The sequence below is a fragment of the Myotis davidii genome, unplaced genomic scaffold, assembly GCF_000327345.1.
Source record: "Myotis davidii unplaced genomic scaffold, ASM32734v1 scaffold214, whole genome shotgun sequence".
NCBI classification, from domain to species: domain Eukaryota; kingdom Metazoa; phylum Chordata; class Mammalia; order Chiroptera; family Vespertilionidae; genus Myotis; species Myotis davidii.
Window position 1 is genome coordinate 838,797 of NW_006285782.1, and position 24,833 is coordinate 863,629.

Below are 24,833 nucleotides of genomic sequence, written 5' to 3' on the forward strand. Positions count from 1 at the left end.
ATTATTTTAAATTTTATCTTAACTTTTTTCAAATTATCTGGGCTTTCTCCACAATGCTCTATTCTTATGGTTCCAGTAATAGGATCGGGCTTTTGCTCTGTCCAAATGGCTCAGTTGGAGTGTCATCCTGTACACTAGAAGGCTGAGGGTTTGATTCCCAGGCAGGGCACATGTCTAGGTCGCATGTTCAATTTCAGGTCAGGGAGCCTGTGGGAGGCAACCCATTGATTTTTCTCTCTCACACTGATGTTTCTCTCCCTTCCTTCCTCTCTCTAAAATCAATAATAAATAAATAAAAATTAAATTTAAAAAAATGCTCAGACGAGAATTTAAAAAAACAAGCAAACAGGATAAGGGTTTTTTGTTTCTGTTTTTTTTTTTTTTAAATGAGCACAGACTCCAGCCTCTCCGTCTTATGCTTTCCTTGCTTCGCCCCCCTGGATTCCTGAATTCAGTGTGTTAACCATGCCTCCGGGTCCTTTAGGCACAGCCCCTCTCTCTGCCCGCGCAGCTTCCGCCCCAGATACTTGAATGCCCTTCTTCTTCATACTTGAAACCACGGTCCAGACTAAACATGCAGGCTGTTGTGTTTGGGCAAATGCAGGGAGAAAACATTTCTCTCACTTCAGAAAGTTCCTTTATCCTATTTTATGCCTTTTATTTTAAATTTTGGTGTGTGTGTGTTTTTTTCTCTACCAGTTGTTAAGACATCTCCACGGACATTTCAAAAATCTGCTTATTTGACTTCGTCTAATTTTATGGATTCTACAGACAGAAACTACTTTATGAAATTATGGACCAGATTTTCAACCAAAAAGACACCAGTGGTAAGGAGGGATAGACGGGGGAAGCCGCAACAGGTTACATAGCGTCAGACAAAAGCAGGGCTTGATATTTGCAGACTAATAACTTTCACCAAAATGATTCTCCGACTGGTGTCACACAAACACAAGGGGTTTGTTTGTTTTTGCCTCTTTCTACACCTCTAATAGTAGACGTCGCTTCTAACAATAGAATATTCCGTGTAGAGTTTGTGAGGGCCTTTCCCCTAGGCAGAACCCGGTCAGAACCTTAACACTCAGCTCTCCTATTTAGCACACAGGAAAGCACAATAGAACTAAGGCTGTAAAATACGTATTTCCAGGGAAGACTTGCTTTGCTGTTGGGATGGAGTTTTGGTGTTCTTGGGCTGAGTCTCCAGAGGGAGCCCACTCAGAGTGCATGCTTTATGACAGAGCAGTACTTAGACCAGCCAGGTCACCGAGTCCCAGCCCCATTCTCGGCAAATTCGGAGAAATCGGTTTATTGAATGCAGCATTGGCACTGCATTCAAGTGAGGTGGTGCTCATTTTCCCCGTGTAATAGTTTGCACGTGATGATCTGGGCATGCGAAGAGATCTCAGTCATTGCAGTTGCCGTTGTGGAAGCGATGGAACTTTCGCTTTGGTTGTCATCACCTCGATGTGTTTCCTTAAGCCCAGCTTCTTCTAAACAAATAACTATATCATCTTCTGAAGTCGGGACCATAGGCAGGGGTCAAAAGAATCAGACTGGCTCCTGCAGGTGAAGAGTCTTGGGCAGCGGTATGAACTGTGTATACATTCTGCTCTGACTTAGTTGTAAGAGTGGGGTGTTGCAGGTGCAAGAAAACAGATGCCCATTCAGATCGGCTCTGGTAGGAGGCAGTTCCATGATGAAGGGTAGGTGAGGGGTTCCCAGTGCATCGTGGGCGGGGTGAAAAGCGGACCTCGGAGAAGCGAGCTTGGGTTAGAAAGGCTGACGCGTTCTCTGCCTCCTGAGACAGCAGGTGCCTATCACCTCTGCTTCTCTTTCTCGTGTGTCTTGTCCCCTCTCTCTCTGGGCTGGCCTCTCCCACAGAATTTGCACCCTTTCTCATGCACACCAGCCCCAATTCTCCACGATCTCTTGGCTCAGTGCCCGCAATTCCCAGAAAATTCCATCTCTTTAATACATATTGCAGAAGGCAAGAGACTCTCATTGGCCCAGCTGGACATTTCAGGCCGTACCACCCCGATCACAGGAGACTGCTTGTCCAGTTACCGGTGGCAGGGCCACCTGTACAGACTGTGGCTTCCTAGGAGTGGGAACAGGGAACAGAGATGTTTTTTAAAGCCACTCTATATATTCTTCTCAATAATCTCCAAGATTTCCATATAAAATGAATGCCCGGCGTGGAGAAACTGGAGAGGAAAGAGATTAAAACAACACGAGGAATAAAAAGGCAGCGTGAGAGTCGGGGGGGCCACCTTGGTGGCAGCCGATGGGGAGGGGAGCAGGTATCACCTGTCGTCAGAGTCCGTGAACTTGTACACGCAGGGCCACTCACTCTTTTCCTGCAGGGACCTCCCTGGGAAGCTCGTCAGCCCCATGATCCAGCGCAGCCAGAGCCTAGTCTAGGACACCGACCGTGTCCCGTGTGAGGCTGGCCGTGCCTGCCCTCCACGGCAGCAGTGTTCTGACCCGGCAGCCCCGAGGTCCCGGCGCCTCTGTCTGTCAGTGCTGGCGGGGAGACAGTGGAACCGAATCACATCCCCCAAGAGGCCCACAGGTTCATTCTTCAGGAATCAGTGCAAACGTAACACTAAATTACTGCTGTCGTGTATGGGGTGAATTTGCCTAAGATATTTTTAGTGCCTCATTTACTTTCTTTTTTTCTTTCTTTTTTTTAATATTTTGTTATTGATTTCAGAGAGGAAGGGAGAGCGAGATAGAGACAGAGAAATCTCAGTGATAAGAGAGAATCATTGCCCTGACCGGTTTGGCTCAGTGGATAGAGCGTCGGGCCTGTGGACTCAAAGGTCCCAGGTTCGATTCTGGTCAAGGACACGTACCTAGGTTGCAGGCACATCCCCAGTAGGAGGTGTGCAGGAGGCAGCTGAATTGATGGTTCTCTCTCATTGATGTTTCTAACTCTCTATCCCTCTCCTTTCCTCTCTATAAAAAAAATCAATAAAATATATTTTTTTTAAAAAGAGAATCATTGATTGTCTGCCTCCTGCACGCCCCCTACTGGGGATCGAGCCCACAACCCAGGCATGTGCCCTTGACTGGAATTGAACCTGGAACCCTTTAGTCCGCAGGCCGGTGCTCTATCCACTGAGCAAAACTGGCTAGGGCTAGTGCCTCATTTTCTTGTAAAGATTATGAATACAATGCCATCTTTAAATTATAAGTATTCAGTTTTAGGGTAGTTTATAGTTTATTAGCCTTTGACACTGCTGTTATAGTGCTACAAAAGGGGAGCAACATGGCTGTTTAAAATCACCACACCGAAGCTTTAGCAAGATGTTGCCACATTAGATTAGAGAACATAGAAGGCCTTATACAGCATTTCTAATCCGGAAAGGGCTTTCGTGTAAATTACCTCATGTGCCCTCAGTCCACCCCTCAGGAGAGAACGTGTTATTTTCCCAACATAAATTTCCATGTATTTTTAGAACTTTTAGTTCCCAGTTTCTGGATTAAAGAAAGGAATTACAGCTTTCTCTTTCAAAAACCTGTATCTTACCTTGCCCCCTGAAAAAAGAAAAGGTAGAAATGTTTGTGCCTTTTCAGTATTGTAACTGTAGATGAGGATTTACCTTTGGAAACGATCCAGAGAGCCATCGGCCGGGAGGGACAGGGTAGACGCTCCCGTCAGCAATGCTTTCTTTGGTTGTTTCTCTGAGGCACCCTTCCTGCTTCTGCTGAAGCCTGCGTTCTTCCTCTCTATTCAAACCTACCCCAGAACTCACCCATGCACAAGTCTTTCCGGCTCACCCCTTCCTTCTAACATTCCACCCTTTCCATGTGCATAGTTTGTAACTACATGTATGTCAAGGTATGATTACAAAACAAAGAAACTGCTTTTGTCTGTGTCTTAAGGAAACCATTCTATTCCTTGGGAGTCACGTGGACACATAAGTGGTTGGGTAAGTGTGTATTTGTGTGCGTGTGTTTGTACATGTGCGTGTGTGTGTGTGTGCGTGTGCGTGTGCGTGTGTGTGTGCATGTGGAGATGTATTTTTAGTCTGGCTTGCTTCTGTCTGCATCTACCTACTGGTTCCTTGACCTGGAAGGAAATGCACCGACTGAGTTCATGTGACAGTCTGACCACCTACTGGGTGGTCTAATAAAAGCCACTTACCTGCTATGGCATGTCATTTTCTCTCCTGTGAAGCGAAGCTAGTAATATCTACCTTACCAAGTTATTGTGTCAAATGCTTATGGAACGTTTTTCTAAATTGTGGACCATAAAACAAATGTTAACTGTTGTTATGGTGATAGTGGTTGGCAGGGAGGGCAGAAAGGGTCAGGCCCTCAGCGGTTGCTCGCCTGAAACTTGCATGCTGTTTGTTACATGTCGGTTATATAAAGAGGTGATTGGTGTAAATTTAGGAAATAATGCATTTGACAAGGTTATTAGATACAATGTCAATATGCAAAAATAAATTAGATTTTTATATAATAGCAATATTTATTCCCTTCACCTCCCCTCCCTTCCTCTACCCTTCTCCTTCCCCTTCTTTTCCTCTCACTCATTCATCTATCTCTACCCATCCTGAATGTGTGCAGTTCCTACTATGTATGCCGATCTGGATTTGCTTTTCAGTACAGCACAGGTATTTGTCCAGTCTCTCTTCTTGACACTAGAACAAGATGGACATGGTCCCTGTCCTTATGGAAGGTATAGTCTAGTAGTGACACCCTCTGGTCTCCTCTCATTGGTAGGGTCAGGCCAGTGTGTCTGTAGCTTTTCTACTACTGCCTTCTCTCCCCACCACCCCCCCTTCTTCTCCTCCTTCTCTTCCTCCTCCTCCTCACCTGAGGACATATTCATTGATTTTCAGACAGAGGGGAAGGGAGAGAGAGAGAGAGAGAGGGAAACATGGAATAGTTGCCTCCCGCACATGTCCATACCACGCTGGGGATCGAAACCACAACCTAGGTATGTGCCCTGACCATTCGGTGTACAATGCTCCAACCAACTGAGCCACCCAGCCAGGGCCGGCCTTGGTTCTATAAGTAGAAAATGGGCCAATGGAGCATGGAGGGCCTCGGTCTTACTGACTCCTAACATATTGACAGCTGTTTTTGTTCCTTATATCTAAGATCACTGGGTATTTACTCTAGGACCCAACTAACTCATCTTTCTTAGAAAGAAACGTGTTATTCTTTGTTTTTCAAGTCTGAAAAAAAAACAAAACTATTAACATCACTTTTCGTGTTGTTACTCCAATAGTTTAGCAACATACAATGCTTTCTAGGAATATGACCATAATTTAATATAGATTTAAGTAATTTAGTGAAGTGCTCAATTTCCTCATTCCTTGCTTATACAATCTTCTGTTGCTTTTTTTCTTCTTTCTTCAAAGCTTAAATGGTATTTACTTTTCTGAATGCTCCCAAAGCACATTAATTTGAACGTCTCTAAAAGATTCTTGGAGAACTATAAACATAATTTTAATCAGCCTTATTTCTTTTTTTAAATTGTTTTATTGCTTAAAGTATTACAAAGAGTATTATATATGTCTCCTTTTTTTTCTCCCCTTGACCCTCCCTTAGCCTCCCATACCCCGCAGTGTCTTGTGTCCATTGGTTATGCTCATATGCATGTATACAAGTCCTTTGGTTGATCTCTTACCCACCCACCCCCAACCCTCCCCAGCCTTCCTGCTGTAGTTTGACAGTCTGATCTATGTTGCTCTCCCTCTGTAACTATTTTTGTTCATCAGTTTGTAATGGTCTTCATTATCCATAAATGAGTGAGATCATGTGGTATTAAAATATGAGACTGAGACTGGCTTGGCGTTCCATTTTTAACTTTTTGAGGAAACTCCATACTGTCTTCCATAGTGGTTGCACCAGTCTGCATTCCCACCAGCAGTGCATGAGTGTTCCCTTTTCTCCACATCCTCTCCAGCACTTGTCATTTGTTGATTTGTTGATGATAGCCTTATTTCTTAAACAGAATTTTCTTTTTAGGTGTGAGTTAAAAATGCACAGCTCCTTTTCTTACTGCTGCAAAAAATATATAACAAGCATATACAGTGAGAAGTTTCTTTGTATGACACTCACATGTGCATTGGCTGCAGCGAAGTTCTTGTCAGATATCACTGTGCTCACTTGCCCTCCCTGAGAGCAGCCCTACCTGCTCAGCAAAGTTACTTGTCAGATATCACTGTGCTCACTTGCCCTCCCTGAGAGCAGCCCTACCTGCTCTGCACGGCTGGCTCCCGGGAAGCACACATGGAGGTTATGATGGCTTCGTGAAGGCTCCTTGCTCTGGAATTATTGTGACTAGGTCTTTGCCTTCTGGAAGTAGCTCGATTGTCTGAATTTCAACTGTGTCTGTTTCTTCAACAAGCTCCTCTGACCTCCTTAGGGGATACCCTTACTGTGAAGCAGGCCACATTACCCCAAGCCAATGCTTTAGAAAAAAAATGCTGAATGCCCAATTCATTCAAAGCCAGCGTGGCAAATGCATGTGTGTGGCAGATAAGGCGGCACTGTTTTATAAAGTGCCCCGTGAGAAGCGGATCTATGGTGATAGAATAGTGGGCACCTAACATCTACTTGGCGCTATTTCCTCTCAAAACTGTGAGGAGGTCAGCTCAGGGGGCTCACCCAGGATTACGCAGCTTAGGAGGGTCTATTTTGACGCCAAAAGAGACGCCAATTCGTTTTCTCCTCAGGTGCATTTTTCAGCGCACAGGGCTCAGCGCCATATTTATTAGCTGGGGTAACGTATAAGGAAATGCTTCTCTGACCTGCCACCAGGTTGCCAAGTGGGACGGCTCATATAAGATCAGCCGTCCAAACGCTTTTTTAAAGACAAAAAATTGGTGACCTATTAATTTTAAAGTATCATTTATGATATTGATTTATGCACAGCATATTGAAGGGTATCCACCTGCTGCATTTTTTATCCTTATTAAAATGCATTGTACCTTTGGCCAGTGAGAGCCTCTTCAAGTTGCTCCTGTGTCCTTGTAACATGACTCATAAGATTGTCTATGCTCTTTTGCTCGCTACCTGTCCCATTGGGGTGGTCATTGTTTCTAGGCCTCTTTTGTGGATAAAATATTTCATGAGTTCGCGTTAATATTTCCAATTCAGATTCAAGACTTCAGGATTTTTATCTATCTTCTTCTATATCTATTACATATATTTTTTTCTGCCACATTGAGAATCCTGATTCTGAAAGACATAGATGATAAAATTATAATATCTCATTACATTTTTTATTTGCCCATTACACACAGAGTAGCCTCAGAATAACAATAATATTACCAGCACCCAATATTTTCGATGGTGTTATAGCTGCACTATCAGAGCGTATAGTCATTATACACCTGCTCCCCTTTAACTTTCATTTTGTCTTAGTTCTCAAATCTGTAGATACGTAATACTCGTTATTAGAATTTAGGCAAATGTCTCTCTAGCTGTTTTGTTGTCTAATTCTGTAGTAGATATAGAAAGGGATATGGTAACAGTATTTCCTGAACTCTTACCTGTTGCTAACAGTCTGTTGTACTATTGTACTTTATAGTTGAACTGAGTTTTTTTTATTATCTATCCTGTTTCCTTGTTTTAGTCTACTCTGTCAAGGACCCTTATGGTTTATGTGTTGGGTCTTCTTTGTTTATCTTAAATATTTGTCATTTTCTCTTGAATCCTTTTCATTCATTCATTCATTCATTCATTTTTAGTTTAAAAACTTCTCTCCATTTACTTTCTACTTAAGACATTATTTGTTGTGCTCGTTCACTCCTGTATCCTTTCTAGTTTAGTTTTTGTTTCTAAGGTGATTTTTTCCCCTTCTATTTCTAAGTCTTTCCTGAGTTCTGTCACCTCATTTCTGAGTGTGTAACATTGTAATTTATTTGTTCCTCTAATGCAGTGGTCAGCAAACTGCAACTCATGAGCCACATGCAGCTCTTTGGCCCCTTGAGTGTGGCTCTTTCTAAGCCTTAGGAGTACCCTAATTAAGTTAATAACAATGTACCTACCTATATAGTTTAAGTTTAAAAAATTTGGCTCTCAAAAGAAATTTCAATTGTTGTACTGTTGATATTTGGTTCTGTTGACTAATGAATTTGCCGACCACTGCTCTAATGTGTTGTGTCATTGTCTGAATGCCTTTTAATTTATTTTGAAATAGTGGAATATGAACTTTACCTGTTTTATGGGCAAGCCTTCATTGTATGTAGAGGTGTTATTCTACTCCAGCGATTCTCAGCCTGTGGGTCGCAACCCCTTTGGCGGTCGAACGACCCTTTCACAGGGATCGCCTAAGACCATCCTGCATATCATATGTTTACATTATGATTCATAACAGTAGCAACATTACAGTTATGAAGTAGCAACGAAAATAATTTTATGGTTGGGTCACAACATGAGGAACTGTATTTAAAGGGCCAGAAGGTTGAGAACCACTGTTCTACTCCTTGCCTCTTTTTTCTTATAATAACTTTGTACGGGGTTTGACCAGAGAATTTCTCATTTTTATGTGAAATTCGTTTTCTCAAGCTTTTAGGTTTCTTTAAAGGGTGATGAACTATAAATGACGTTCTTCCTGAGGCTCCCTGGTTCTGCTTCCCTCTCCCCCTTTGGTGTAGACTTGCTCTTTCCTTTGTCTCTGTTGACTCTGCCCTGATAATTTTATTCCATTCCCACAGCTTTCCTTCAGCGTGAGGCCCCCTCAGAAGGGGGAACCCCAGTGGGTCACTCTCAAGAATTCACAGTTGATCCAGCTCCTTTGGAACTTACCGTGGACCCCTTACTCTTACCACTGCCGGAGTGGGACAGCCCCGGCCGTGTTTCCGCTAGGCTCCCCACAGCCTCCCCCTGTGCTTCCCAGGGGTTACCGCTGAGCTGTTTTGGAGGTTCTCCTGTTCTCAGCTCTTTTAGTCACTGTTCTGTCCCTTCCTGCGGCTTCCTCTTGCATGGACACCTGTACCATGCGGTTTGGGGGGCTGTTATCACTTGTATTTGGAGCTTGAGGTGATACCTTCGCACCTTGTTTTCTTACACATGCCTTGAAACATCTTTTATTTTACTATATAGTTTCTATATCTATTTTCAGATGGGGATTCCAGAAGACCCAAAAGCTGTGTATCCACTACCACTGGCATCTTCCCAGTCATGATATAATTAAAAGCATGCATCAGGATAGGGGAAAAAATAAGGATGGTAGAAAGCCGTGGTTCTCAACCTGTGGGTCGCGACCCTTTCACAGGGGTCACCTAAGACCATCGGAAAACACATATATAATTAAATCTTGTTTTTTTGTGATTAATCACTATGCTTTAATTATGTTCAATTTTTAACAATGAAATTGGGGGTCACCACAACATGAGGAACTGTATTAAAGGGTCGCGGCATTAGGAAGTTTGAGAACCACTGGTATAGAGTGAAATCACAACAGTAAATGTAGTATATACAAGTATAGAATGATTCGAGGAAGAAGACTAAATTAATATGAGAGTAGGGCAACAGATTTGGAATCTATTTAGTAATGTTATAGTAATATGAAACAATATAGACATATCCGTGGAGTTACTTAAATATATCGTTTTTAAATGGTGAAATGTAAACAGTGTGTTCCTTTCTTATCCCATTCCAGACCCCTCCCTCCTGCCCCATAGACATTTTCCCCTCATCCTGCTTACACAGAGCCTCGGAGCTGACGGTCAGGGAAACACTGAAAGGTCTTGGCAATCAGACATTCCCCGAGAGCCATGTTCAGGGAGTCCACATGGTAGCTCTCATGTGTCATGATTTCCATAGCTAGCCACAGCTGAGTGCAAATTCTAGTCCAGATTATAGAGAGCAGTGAACATTATTTATCTTCCCAAATTTACATAATTTACATTAAAAATATTTGTTGAGCCCCTGCTTTGTGCTAAGGCGTGTGTGCATGTGCCGGGGAGACATGGGGGCTTCTGGCCTCCAGGGTGGCACTGCTGCCCAGAGATGCTCGCTGTGTCCGTCTTGGCAGAGCAGAGCCACTCCTGCAGGCAAGTCTTTGCAGTGCCGGCGTGTCTTTAGGCCAGTGATGGCGAACCTTTTGAGCTCGGCGTGTCAGCATTTTGAAAAACCCTAACTTAACTCTGGTGCCGTGTCACATGTAGAAATTTTTTTTTATATTTGCAACCATAGTAAAACAAAGATTTATATTTTTGATATTTATTTTATATTTAAATGCCATTTAACAAAGAAAAATCAACCAAAAAAAATGAGTTCGCGTGTCACCGCTGACACGCATGTCATAGGTTCGCCATCACTGCTTTAGAACCCCACCAACTTAATCCTTAACACTGGATTCTTAAAAGTGTCTTCAAAGACAGGCAAACTCTCGAAGCTATGCGGCCCCCAAGGCTGAGCAGGTGGGGAGCCTGGAGTTGTGGGCTCACCGTTAGCTATGGCCTGGGTTCTTTCGCTGACATGCTTGTTTGTGGTTATTTCCTATACGATTTTAATAGAATATCAATTTATAAAGGAGCCTGGTAAGGGCATTAAAATAAAAAGTCAGGTTTATTTCAGCTTTAGTTACTGCAAGCAAATATTAGTGTCTTTTAAATGCACTTGCTGTTTAAATAAATGTTAATATAAATCCCTTTATCAATGCATAGTTTTTTTATGTAAAACAAAAAAGCACTTGCCAATTTCTATTTCTGTCAGTTAAGAATTTTATGTATTAACTTTGGCTAAAGTGAAGAAATCCAGTGAATGGACAGTTGCCCAACAGGCCCACACCCCATCAGACCATCTGTGTGTAAACACATGTGCTGTTTACAAAACAGCGTGAGCTATCTTTTCTTTTTTTCCCCTCCATCTTTTTAAATTGCCTTTTACCACCAGGTCATACTCCTTTTGAATGCTGGGACTGTGTCTTTATAGCTCTGTATCCCCATCAAATGCTTACTAAGGATTTAGTGATGGTGACGGTGATGTTGGTGAGATACAGGACAAAGACGTCACCATTTGTCCTGTTTCCGGATCACGCGCCAACATTGTTGGCTATAGTCAGTCTGTATTCTGTGTGACATCTGGGAAAACTAAAAGGACAGTAATAATCTGGATCCTTGAGAGAGAGTCTCATTGAAAAGATAAAAGTATAAACATGAAATGTGAACAAAATTTTTCTACATTATTATTCAGATCTCATATATTTATATATTAAATTGCAGTCTCTGTAAAAGTATTCTGATTATAGTTATAAAGTTATCTACCCCACCCCACCCCCACTGAACAAATAACAATTGTTTTAGGCCTATCTACTTTTCCTTTTTCTTTTCACATATTTGGCAATCTCTAGTAAGAAGAGAAATGATTAGAGCTCTTTTACTCCCTTGACATGTTTTTAACATCAGTCTAATTTTCTGATGCTGTTTCTTGCGTAGGAAGAAAATTCTATGGAGAGACAGTACGAGGCAGCCCGGCAGGCCCTAATGGGGAGGACACCTCCTCATTTTACATTCCTGTTTCAAAGGTAGCGACTTATCACGTTTATTTATACCTGGGCATCTTTAGATTGATTTTTCTCGTATCGAAATAGAGCAGATGAATCCTAAATGATCAACATAAACTTGGACCTCTATACTAAAATGAACCCAGTGGTTCAAGATAAAAAGGCCATTTAAAGTTGTTTGAAATCATAGTTCTTTTTATTGTCTGTAATTTTAAGCTATCTGTTGAAAATTTTTTAACCAACATAAATAATACATGTGTCTATTTGTCTGCTCTATAAAACGTAATTAATTTTCCCCACATTGGGAGACTGTCTTTGGTTAGTCTGATTCACAGGACAGGCTGTGTGGTATTCACAAAGTTCTGGGGGTTAGGAGGGTGGTGGCCAGATGATAGGCCAGGCGTGGGCAAACTACGGCCCGCGGGCCAGATCCGGCTCGTTTGAAATGAATAAAAGTAAAAAAAAAAAAGACCGTACCCTTTTATATAATGATGTTTACTTTGAATTTATATTAGTTCACACAAACACTCCATCCATGCTTTTGTTCCGGCCCACCGGTCCAGTTTAAGAACCCATTGTGGCCCTCGAGTCAAAAAGTTTGCCCACCCCTGTGATAGGCAGTGGTCCCCAGAGCAGCTACAACTGGGCCTGTGTGACCTCTGACTAGCAGGGTGGCCTTGCTGGTTAAAGCACTGTAGACAGAGAAACTCAGCAGTTTTAAATATGAGCTCCAAATGGGTCATGCTGGGACAGATAGGTGCTTTGGATTCGCCTACATTTATATGCAATTGAGCTACTGTGCACACAGCAACTCTAGTTAGCAAGTCTGGGGTGAATGGCAAACTGGAGGATTTAGTCCCTAAAAATGGTTAATGATTCTTTCAAGTCACTGTGGGAAAACAGGCTAGTATAGAAGAAAAAAGAAATGTTTTATACTCAATTTCAGGTGAGAGTATAATACTAGAATTTTTAGAAATATTTAATTGTGCTATTTCAAAGCATTAGATTACAAAGGAATGGAAAATATCTATTTCCATTTTTATAGTCATTGGTATATTGCTGGGCCTCACATAACTAGTAGACTAGGGTTTATAATATAATACATTCTGATCAGTAGAAAAATAATTTGGTTTCGTGGAAAAGGAATATTTACAGCAACCCAAATTTGCTTAATCTACAAATTGGAATGTAATAATGCAGCTTCGAGGTACATGTTTATGAGGGGTTTATTGATATTTGCACTTACGTGGAATGTAATAGTCAGTGTTTACGTATTACATGTTTTATAATACTTGGTATCATTACAAAATTCTTTACATTTTTTATTTCTAATTTCAGGGGTTCAGTACCAACACCCCTCAACAATACACATTATGCCTCAGTTTCAGAACTACAGAAAGTTTTTGAAGTTTGTGAAGAGTCTTCTAAAATTCCCTTTGGATATGGAAAGAGGTGAGTTGGGTTTTATTGGATGGAATCGATTATTTTCTACTGGTCAGTTTAAGCTAATGGCATCGTCCCTCGGCTTCAAAGACATCCTGGATCCGGGAAGCAGGGCCCCACCTGCCACCATGGGATTGGAATGAGAGACACTGGCCCTCTAGGGAGGATACAGGCATATACGCCAGGTTCGCACAACGGGAAGCCTCTCTCTGGAACTCTGGATCTTGAGGGAGTGATCACATGATGCGGGGACAGTTAGAGGTCATTCAAGTCGCCAGTGGTAGAAGAATCAGAATCTACTGGGAAGTACAAGCAATGATGTCTACCAGTCTCTTCCTGTATCGTGACTCAGCTATGTTTTGGCGCCTACCTTCCCTTGGTTTCTGCCTCATTAAGCCTGATTCTCTAGTTTCCCACCAAGTCTCTAAACTACCCAACAGCTTGTCAAGACCTCTCTTTGTAATATTCAAATTAGCCAAAGTTGGTGTCCGTAATGTACAGTCAACATCTCTGGTTGGTACAGTGCTATATTTCAAAACGTTTACTAGCTCATGTCCAACATACAAAATGCCATTTCAGGGTTCCAAAGCATAATACGTCAAAGTGTGGTTCAAAACCGGACCATGTAGCCCAGCCGGTATGGCTCAGTGGAGGAGGTCACCTGATCAATGATTCACTCTCATCATTGATGTTTCTATCCTCTCCCTTCTTCTCTGAAATCAATAAAAATATGTTGTAAAAAAAAGCCAAAAAACCAAAACCGGACTGTGTATAAGTTGAGGACTCCATGTAGACCACAGCGGACCCTCCACCGCTGATTGTAGCGCTTGGTTTTGGTGGGCATCCTCCTGCACTCCGTTTCTACTTCAGCTGGACCTGTCACACTGGCCCTCTCTCTTGTAGGCCTTGACCCCACGCTTCCCAGCAAAGATCTCGCTGGCTGAGTCAACCACCATTTACCATGAGGTGCCACTCTTGGGTAGAGGTCTCTAGCCAGGGCCCTCGTAGGTAACAGGCTGGCTTATAAGTTGATTGCCCCCATGTCAAGCGCCCGTCCTTTTCCAGTCATCTGTAGCCAGACCAGTGACAGAGAACTGAGGAAAGAACTCTTCAGAAGGGGTCTGTGGGTTTGGCAGTTTTTGAATACATGGTGACACATTAGACAAAACCTTTGACTGGAAGGAAGTACATTCAAACGTTAACAGTGAGTATTCCTCTAGAATTATGTTCTTTTTATTTATCTCTTTTCTGCACCTTCTAAATTGTCTACACAGGACATACTTTTTATTTTTATATATCCTAAAAACTATTAAAATTTCATGAGAATTTGATGAAATATTCAAAAAATGGTCCTTTATATACAATTGAGTTTCTCATAATGCTCTATATGTTAAAAAAATTTTAGTTACATATAAATCAGGGCCTATAACATAATGATAAGTGTTAAAAGTCAAATGCAAATGCATATCCAGCAAAATGGAGGTTCTAAAAATATTTGTGTAGTACAGAAAAAAATAACACTGGAAAGAAATATACCAAAATTTCACCAGTTACTATCTTTTAGTGATGGGATTATGGCCAATTTTAATTTTCTTTCTTCTTCTCCATATTTTCAACAATGAGCATTTTATCATTTTCAAAGCATTAATATAAATTTTTAAAGTTATTTTAAAAACCTGCCACACAAAGGGATATTTTTTTGATGGTGATGTGTCATAATGAGAATTTAAAAATGAGTAATACTTTCCTTCGTGTCAGAGTTTTATTGTTGTAACCCTTTGGGTTTCCTTCACTAATTTAATGACGCGAAATAACTGTCACTTCTAAGTGGTCCGCCCCCATCTGCACATTTCAGTAGATACTAGAGACTCTGGCATTACGATCAGCTAATTAGCTTTCCGTGACAGTGTTGAAACTGGATCTCTGGGGATTTATTGAAGCTCTGAGTTTTCAGTACAGTGGGGCAGGAGGATGGGAATACAGTGAGAAAGAGAATGTCTTAGTTGAGGCTGCTGTAACAAATTGCTACAGACAGGGCGGCATAACCAACCGTTGTTTCTCACAGCTCTGGAGGCTCAGAAGTCTGCGATCAGGGTGTCAAGGCGGCCAGGTTCTGAGGAGGGCCCCCTTCCTGGTTTGCAGATGACCGTCTCCTTGCTGTGTCCTCACAGGGCGGAAAACAGAGAGAGGAAGCGAGCTGTCTCGCGTCTCTTCTTTTGTGGGCACTGATCCCATTCACGAGGGCTTCACCTCCTGACAGTCACCTCCCCAAGGTCCCCCACCCTCTTATGCTGTCACATTGGTGGTTAGGATTGCAACACATGGATTTTGGGGAGGGAGCACAACATTCAGTCCTTAGCAGAAGGAAAAAAATGCCTAATAGGCTGCGGTGGACTATGTATACATCACCTGTGCCCCTGGTGTAAGGGACTTGTCACTCAAGCCTGACCCTTCATATATGGTGATACTTCTCCACCATGTTGACTTCTGACTTCCTTTCAGAGCGTTTTCACTTCATGCTTGCTTTGATGCAAAGGAAAAGTAATTGTCGAAAGGCAGAACTTGTTCTGTTATGCTTTTTTTAATGTGTGTTTTAAGTGAAAAGATATCCAAAAATCACAACATGTGTTGCCGGTTGAATTGTGCCCCTTAAAAATTCATATGTTGGGACTCTAACTCCCAGTACCTATGAATATGTGACCTTATTTGGAAATAGGGTCATTGCAGGTATAATTAATTGAGGTGAGGTCATACTGCAGTAGGGTGAACCCTGATTTCATATGATTGGTGTCCATAGAAAAGAGGAAATTTGGTACAGACACACAGGGAGAGAGCTGGGGTGATGCAGAAGCCCAGGAAATAGAAGACCGCCTCAAACCACCAGAAGCTAGGGGTGAGGCCTGGGCTTGATTCTCCCTCACAGCCCCGCTGACACATTGATCTCTGACTTTTAGACTCCAGAGCTGTGAGACAATAAATTTCAACCACTCAGTTCACAGCGCTTTGTTATGCCAAACCTAGAAAACTAGTACCATATCTGTTACTAGAACCCACTGAGATTTTTCTTGCTACTTTCTTTCTATGTTCCCTCAACGTACTACATTCATATTCTTAGGAATTTGGCCATAAACTATGGATTATTGTCTTTCACTAAAGAGGGAAGAACATCTTTATGCTTCTGTGGGTTGGAATAAAAGGCCTACCCATGAAACATAAATGCCTCTGAGACTGAACTTAAGGGGCAAGACTCAGCCTAGTTATACTTCTAGAGAGAAGATCCCAGGCCTGGCTTAATGGCATTTCTCCACTGCCAGGAGTAGAGCTGTTCGGTCACCGGAAAACCCAGGTGTTGACAGTGTTGGTCTCGCCAAGGTTATCCTTCTCTAGGAAGTGCTTCCTGTGTGAGCAAGACATTGGGAAACAAGAGCTTCTAGGAGCTTGAGTGTCCGACCGGAAGGGGCCTGCCACTCTGAGGAGGTTCCAAACGCTGTTGTCTAGCAAAAGACCCAAGACCTCAGTCCAAGAGTGATCTCCTCCATTAAGAAAGCAATTCAACTTCACTATCAGTTGATATCAAGTAATCAAAACTTCTAAGCAGACCCCCTGGGTGCAGGAGATTGGACTACCTGTAGGTAGGAATATTGGCGTCACCTAGCCTTTGCTATAGTTGATAGGGCGCTCAGGCCCAGCTGGATGGGAGCTTTCCATGAAAGCTAGTGCTGGATTCCAGCCATGAACTACCACCCAAGAGCTGCAGCCTCTGCTTGCCATTCAAACATCACACAGGCAGTGAGCTTGGGCCCACATTGGATGTGTCACCCACTATGTTTCCTCCTGGGTCGAGGACAGACCCAGAAAGCTAACTCTGCTTCCAGCAGTAGAGCCCCGAACTCCTGAAGACACCTCATCAAGACTTACTTCTACCCCTTTTTGTCACAATATCATCCTGGTTGACATTTAAATGGCAGGCTTTATCTTGAACAGACTCAACTGGTATCAGCCTTTGCTACTGCCAGATATGTGTGTAAATGTGGAATGTGAGCAAGTGGAGGTCAACTTGAACCTGATACTTGAAACGTATTTTTTTGCAGAGATAGGAATCATTACATGGAACTATAGAGGAGAAAGAATAATCACAGCCAACTACTGGTCTCTGCAGTAAACAATCATCTATTAATTTTCAACATTTTAACTCAGCTTTAGGCTAAATCTAAAATTTAACATTGACAGTGAAAGTGGAACTCTGAGGACAAAGTTTAGGACGTGGAAGTGGAAGGTCAATATATACCATCTGTTGTTGATGGAATAAGAGGTGGAGATTTTAAATAGGAAACATGAAGGTGAAGATCTGACAGATGGAGCAACTGAAAATAGGTTAGAACTGTTCTGGGGAGGAAAAGTCGGGGGAGTGTTATTAAGTGAGCTAAATCCTTCCCAGTCAGAGTGGAAATCCATGTCTCCCAAAGGTGTGTCTAAAGCTGATAAATCAATACACGTTAGTAACATATTTAGAAATCAGAAGGTTATTACCAGGACATCTAAGCACAGATATGGTTAAGAAATGGTTGGCTTTCAGGAGAAAGAAATTGGGGTGAGTATTGCTTTTTTTTATGAGCCCTTCTGTATAATATGGCTTAGTTTTAATTATATTCATATGGTAGGTTGATTAAAATGTTAATGAAACAATTTTTGCAGAAATGAGGGAAGATCACAGATGAAAAGATGAATATATTTTTTATGATTTAAACGTCTTAAGTTTCTCTAGGTTCAAAATAAAATTAAAAGGAAAACAGCAAGCTCTTTAAAATACAACAAAAGAGTTGGCATTCTGTATATAAAGAGTTCACACAACTGATATGGAAAACACGAACATCCTCAAAGGATAAATGAGGAAAAAAAATAAACAGTTTACAAAGTATGGGAGACATGCTAGTTAATCAATATAAGAAATAACGTTCCATCTTGCTGTGGATGAAGCTCAACCACTCACAGTGCTCTGCTGGGTGAGCCACGAAGGGAGGGCTGCCTCCCCTGAGAGGTAGCCACGGAGCAGGTGACTCACGCACGAAGAGCAACGGGGCGGGAGGAAGTGCATTACCAGATGCAGGAACGTCAGGCACCCAGTCCACACCCCCACCTTATCCTAAGAGCCGGATGAGATCACAGTCCCCAGACTAGCGTCAGACGGGCCCAATGTGTGGTCCAGGTCAGGCCGCCTGACATGCTTTCCTTCTCTCTCTCCTTGAAGGAGCAGGAACCACGGTACATAAGTTGCACTTGATTGTAAAGTCCTAGAAATTAGGGCCTGTGCCTTACCTATCTAGTTTTATACTCCAGCACCTATCCCAATGTCTTCAGTCATGTTTTGTATACTAGATGAGAAGTTTTTGGTAATCTACACAGTACTTTATGTCAGCTGCTATCTAGGGTCTTGCTCCAGATACCAGTGAAAACTTGAGCTCAACAGAGACTTGTCCGCAGACGCCTGCCAGGGCTTGATGAAGGTAACCCAGTGAAGTCACGGGCCTAGGTTGCGTGGCCATTAGTAGTGTTTCATCTAACAGGTATCACTCATTTTTTCAATTTTCAGCAACAAGGATACCCATGCTGGGAAATACTCTGCATTGTTTCAGTCTTGTCCGTGGTTAAAAGACTTGCCTTTTAAGCCTCCAGAAATAAGTGATATCAAGGAAGATTGGACCCTTAAAGGTAGGAGTCGTTTTACAACTGGTTCTCATATAAATAGTAAAATTATAATTATATGTATTGCTTACCCTTTGTCTGACTGTTATGGATTTTTTTTAAACTAAATGAGTGTTTTAAGTCAGCACCTCTCCTTGTAGGTAGGGTGGGTTATTTGCCTCATCATTATACGTGAGAAACAAACTTCAGAAAGGTCACACGGCTACTTAGAGTGGACGCTGCCCCCCCCCCGCCACCTGACCATACCACTTGCAGGGGTCTTCTAGGGCGAGGGGCAGGTGCTCTCTGGAGAAGAGTTGACTTGGGATCCCCCTTTGACAAGTGGGGCTCCTTTGAGTGAAGGTGAAGAGAAGCATGGAAGGTTTCAGGTTGTTGGCTGCTCTGGGAGAATGCTGAGGCTGTTAGGGTTGACGGATCTGGCCCAGTCCAACTCACCCCCCTCACTTCACATACTTTTTTCCCGTTGCTCCCCAACACACATGTGAATGCATATCTTCATGTGCAGACAGATGGTCATTGCGTTTTTGTCTCTGGGCTCAGTGCAATGTTCATAAATGACAGTGAGTAAAGACCTGGAACAGTGTGAGGAAATTGAAGCATGAGAGATGAAAATGGGCAAATGAGAAAGTAACCCCGTGTTGGGATAGAAGCTGGGGTTCTGTGCGTGACTGATGGAGGAATGAGTAGATCGCGGGAATTCTCTAGGACCTGGAGGCCAGGACGAAGCCACTGTCTGTAGCCTGAGGTGCGGGTGGGATGTTCTGCCTGAGTCCAGAAGCGGCAAGTGAGGATCCCTGCTTGCTCAGGTGACCATGGGAACCAGAAACAGAATATAGGCTTGTTAGGTTGCCAGGGACAAGAGGACACATGGAGGAAGGAAGAGGTCCCTAAAACAGCCATCTTCTAACTCAGCTGTAATTAAATTCAGGATAGCTGGCCGAGATAAGGCATCTTAATGGATTTTACACACAAGGGAGGGTGTAAGCAATAAGGATTAGAGTCCCAAGACCAGAGTTCCAGGAAATAATCCCAAATTCTCAAGTAGACACTTTGTGTCATCATACAGGAGCGGGACATATGCTAGGAACCCCTTACAGACTGTGACCTGTCACTCTAGTACCTGAGAGTGCCCAGGGGCCCTGGACCAAGCATGTCACCACAGCCCATCCTGTCCTGGCTCCCACTGGACAGAGTGCCCAGACCTGTCCCATCTCGTGTGTTCTCCTCTGCCTGTATCCTTGTTCCAAACATACTAGTAGCCTGGCCAAACAGAGCAAAGTGGGGCTGTTGCCTGTGGGGTGGTACCGTGGAAAGAACATTGGGTTAGGAATCAGAGGACCTGGGTTCTAGTTCCATTTCTACTATTATCTGGCTGACTGCGGTTGGGCAAATCAGTTCATGTATGAGCCTTGGGAATAATAATATCGGCCCTACAGAAATATAGTAATATCCTACATTCTACATATCACTGTAATATGTGTATATTAGAACATAATGTATAATATAATAATATAGGACCAGACAAGATGAATATGGTGTAAGTAAGAAGCAAAGTGCTAGATACCTACAAGGTATTATGATTGTAAATTTTTATACACGCAGCAGAAGTCTGTGATAGTTTCTTCAATGATGGTTTCTGGAGATTTATTCTGTTCCTTTGAACGGGCCATGTTTTTCTGTTTCCTTATATGTCTTGTGATCTTTTGTTGAAAGTTGGGCATTTGAAAAAGGTCTTTCCAAGTCTGCAGACTGGCTCCGTGCAGGGGGAGACCTTGGCCAATTAGCAGGGCCCAGGATCATCCCAGCATGAAAGCTGAGGGTCTTTCCAGTCATTTCTGGACATGCACTTTCCATGGGCTTTTCCCCAATTCCTCAGTATGCACAGGTGCTTTAAAAATGTCTTCATTTTCCTAAGAGACTCCTGCTTCTTAGCTGTTCTATTATAATCCTCAATTAGTCATCTCTTCACCCAGGCATCTGTGCATCTATTGCCCCCTTGTGGTTTCCATGGCTTCCTAAGGCTCCCCTAGACTGAGATTCCGAGGGTATCACTTTGAACTCAGCTTAGTCACACAGTCACCAGGCAGCCCCAGACAGGTGAGAACATTGCTCTACCTTCTGGTTCTCAGGAAGGAACTGGGGACCAGGCCTCCCTTCCCTGGTGGGGGAGGGGGTGAGACAATTTATAAAATTACCTTGATATTTCTTACCTTTTTAATTTGGCTTTTTCTTGATTGGGCGTTCATTGGTTGCTGTAGGCCTTCGACTGATTTTCAGGGCTCCTATAAAGTTATTTTAGCTGGTCTCCGGTTGTTTACTTAATGCTTCCCTGGAGGAATGAGGGCCTGGCGCTTTCTGGTCTGCCATCTACCTGAGGTCCTTCACTGGTGGTTTTCTGGTCAATCACATCACACTATTGGCTGTTGGTCTATTAAACACTCGCATCTTTTTCACATGAATTGCCAAGCCAGCAACTCCGTTGTACAATATATGCGGACTTGATTTTTTAAAATGGAAATGCAACTTCTATTTTCATTTTTTTATTTTACTAGAGGCCTGGTACAAGAAATTCATGCACTGGGGGGCGGGGTGTCCCTCAGCCTGCCTGTGCCCTCTCCAAGTCCGGGAGCCCTCGGGGGATATGCAGGCCTAAGCCGGCAGTCAGACATCCTTAGTGCGGCCGTGGAAGCAGGAGAGGCTCCTGTCACTGCCACTGCACTTGCCAGCCATGAACCCAGCTTCTGGCTGAACGGCGTTCCCCCTATGAGAGCACACTGACCACAGGGGGCAGCTCCTGCATTGAGCGTCTGCTCCCTGGTTGTCAGTGCACATCATAGCGACCGGTCATTCTGCAGTTTGGTTGATTTGCATATTAGCCTTTTATTATATAGGATTTTTAGCCCCACATTCTAGCTTGATAAGATCACTTTGGGTCTTGATTCATCTCTCATATTTACTACTTATAGATCTCTATAAAGCCAGCAAGCATGCCACTTATGCCTTTGTCATGGTCACTGTAGCATCCAGTGGCCCTGGCCTGGTGGCTCAGTTGGTTAGAGCATCATCTTGATATGCAAAGGTTGCAGGTTCAATTCCCAGTTAGGACACATTCAGGAATCAACCAATAAGTGGAACAAAAAATCAATGTCTCTGTCTCTCCCTTCCCTCTCTCTCTAAAATCAGTAAATAAAAATTTTTTTAAAAATAGGACCCAGGACTTGGCTAAGAAGAGTATCCTGTAACAAGTCTCTAGAGACTCAATTCCAGGCAAAGTCTACATGGTGTGTGATTCTGTTACCCATGTTGGGATTCTTGGGGCTCTAAGGTAGAAATTGAGAGGAAACCTCAGAGAAGCTTTGACAGATTTTATTAAGCTTGTGCTCGAGCATGGAGAGGCAGCACAGAGGAAGGGAAGGTTCTCTAAACTGGCTCAGGGGCCCAGTTCTGCATGGCTGCTTTCAAAAGCTGGGGACAAAGTGGGCTTGCATGAAAAGACAGGCTTTTTGAAAATGGCAGGTGGATTTAGCCTATGGGCTATAGTTTGTTGACCTCTGCCATAGTAAAAGGGAAATTAAGTTCATCAGAAATAATTTTCCTTCACAAATCCTTTTCAACACATATCTCTCACTATAGTATTTTCTAAATACGCAAGCCATATATATATATATATACGCCTAATATGCAGATTGTCCCCTCGGGAGTTCGGGAAACCAGGAGTTCAATCACTCGCTATGACGTGCACTGACCACCAGGGTGCAGAGAGGAACGAAGGAAGGCCCCTGCCTGCAGCCAGGGAAGGGAGGCCCTAGCTGGGAGCCGGAAGGTCCCAATCGGCCCCAATCACCAGCCAGGCCTAAGGACCCTACCTGTGCACGAGTTTTGTGCACCGGGCCTCTAGTTTCTTTAATAAACTCAAATTTGGTAAAGTTTAGCGTTAGGTATACTGGTTTGTAAATCTTTGTTTCCATTTTTTAAATGGCAGTATTTTTTGTCTCCAATACTTTTCTCACTGTCATTGATCTTATGACATAGAGATCTTATTATATAGGTCCCTCCATGTTCTCACTCCCATTAGAATGCCCTGCCTCACTTTCTCAGTCTCTACTCCACTGCTTTCTCCCCAGGGAGGATTTGGCTTCTTCTATGGCCACCATGCGTCTGCCTTCAGTCTCTATCATCCAAACTCCTCTTGCTTAATACAGTCCTCAAAGGAGCCTGGCTCCATGGTTCATCCTTTGGAGTCTTCATCCTTGGCAAACAGACAACCTTAGAGGGCGGTAGATGAGGTTTCTCTAAGAAGAACTACAAGGCACGTGCGCGTGTGTGTGCATGTGTGTGTGTGTTGTGCGTGTGTGTGCACGCGCACATGTGCATGCACGTGTGTGCACATGCTAAGCCTACTTATGTGTGATTGTGAAAGAATATGATGCAGGTAACTGTTACCGTAGGTAGGAGCAGCATAGAAGAGAGCATAGGAATTGCTTGCTGTAGCAACCTCTTGGTCGTTGTGCAAGTCTACACAGTCCAAGGCTTGTCCAATCACACACACGGTATATTCTGAACCCCACCCTCTGTTTTTCTTGTTTGGATATCATATATTCTTTAGAGTTTGTTATAATTCTAAATATTATTCTGGTGCTTACATCATGTAATGCTTATTTTCTTTGTTTAGTGTTGCAAGGTGTTAACTATATGTACTGTATCTTCATGTTTTATAGCACCACCCAAGATGTCACTTCAATTTGAAAAAGGGTCTTTGCCACCGAGAAGACACATGATACCACTCATCAGTCACCCAGGTTCCAACACCAAACCCACCCTCCCTTCAATCCCTCAGGGCCAGAAGTACAGCATTGAACATTGAAAGTACACCATTACTAACATGGAAACCTTGCTCCGATCACACCCACTTCCTGCGTCTCACCTGGCCATTGATCCTGGCTGTTTCTTGCACAGCCATCTACCTCCAAAAGAATGTCCTGTATGCCTTAATTTTCTCAATCAATTTCTTTTGTGATTCTCTGAATAGTGTTTATTTTTTATGTAAGTTATTCTTAACTTTTAGAAAAGGAATTTATTTTTCCCACAGCCATTAATGACTTTTCCAGCTGCTTCCTGCCTGAAAGATCTGAGGGCAGAGTCCCCCAGGATCTCTGCGTTGCTATGTGCAATGTGATTTTTGTCTTTGGGTTTATTTTTTTTTCCTTTTTATTGAGTTTATTGAGGTGACACTGATTAACAAAATTATACAGGTTTCAGGTGCACAATTCCACAGCACGTCATCTGAACACTGTCCTGTGTGTTCATCACCGCAAGGCAGGTCTCCTTCCATCATCATTTATTCCACCCTTTGATTTTTCGATATATCCAACTGGGATTGTGCTCTTGAAATTTCACTGTGTCCATTTATAACATTAGTGTATACTCTAGAGAATTGAAATGTTTTATTCTTCTGATCATGAAAGGATTATAGAGTTGCACCTAGGTATGCCAAACATGATATCAACTGCATCTCTCAGAGAGAGTTAATTAATGGAATTTTCATGGTTCTTGACTAGCTTTAGCAATATCAAGGAATAAAAAGTATCAGATATTTTTTAATTCACCCTTTCCTGACTCTGATCATGTGTTGCCTGCCATTAGAAATGTTTTAAACAACTTTAATACTCTTTATGGTTTCACTACTTGCTACTAGTATTTGCAGAAAGAAAATATGGTAAGGCTGGCATTCAGCTGATGTGCCAGTAGGATTATCCTGGTTGTTGAAATATCGCAGCACATCCATTTGGGTTGCTAAATGGTCTCTTCTGGAATCCTCTGTGCTAGAGGACTCCTGGGGACAGGAGCCTTCAGCAGTGCTGTACCAATTGTTATATATTTTAAATAACAAAACCCTCTAATGACTTCCCATTTTAACATATCTAAACCCCCTTTAATGACTCCTTCTCCTTGACTGCATGTGGATGTTCCAGGATTTGCAGTCATCTGTCTTCCACAGCCCAGTTCTCAGCAGGAGTTGGACAAAGTTCTTTTCGTGGGGTTGGTGGGAGGGAATGGGGGCAGGATGTGGGGAGGAGGACCAGGCTGAGCAGGAAAAGGGAGGCAGTCCTCTCTGGGAAAGTGGGAAAGCAGAAGAGGGGGCCTTGTGTCCCCAAAATCTTAATGAATAGTTACTTCCACCTGCATCATCTCATCTTTTAAAAAGTTATTG

The 24,833-nt window shown here is 42.8% G+C and overlaps 1 protein-coding gene across 1 annotated transcript in view; it reads left to right on the forward strand.

Moving 5' to 3' along the window:
* LRGUK (leucine-rich repeats and guanylate kinase domain containing) overlaps positions 1-24,199 on the forward strand; it is a 104,852-nt gene extending 80,653 nt beyond the window's left edge. Inside the window, exons 16-20 of the mRNA XM_006756705.2 lie at positions 700-827; positions 11,409-11,497; positions 12,815-12,928; positions 18,510-18,628; positions 23,341-24,199. Of these exons, the coding sequence (XP_006756768.2) occupies positions 700-827; positions 11,409-11,497; positions 12,815-12,928; positions 18,510-18,628; positions 23,341-23,486 (596 nt within the window). The 3' untranslated portion in view covers positions 23,487-24,199. The remainder of the gene's footprint in view (positions 1-699; positions 828-11,408; positions 11,498-12,814; positions 12,929-18,509; positions 18,629-23,340) is intronic.
* Positions 24,200-24,833: the final 634 nt, after the last annotated feature.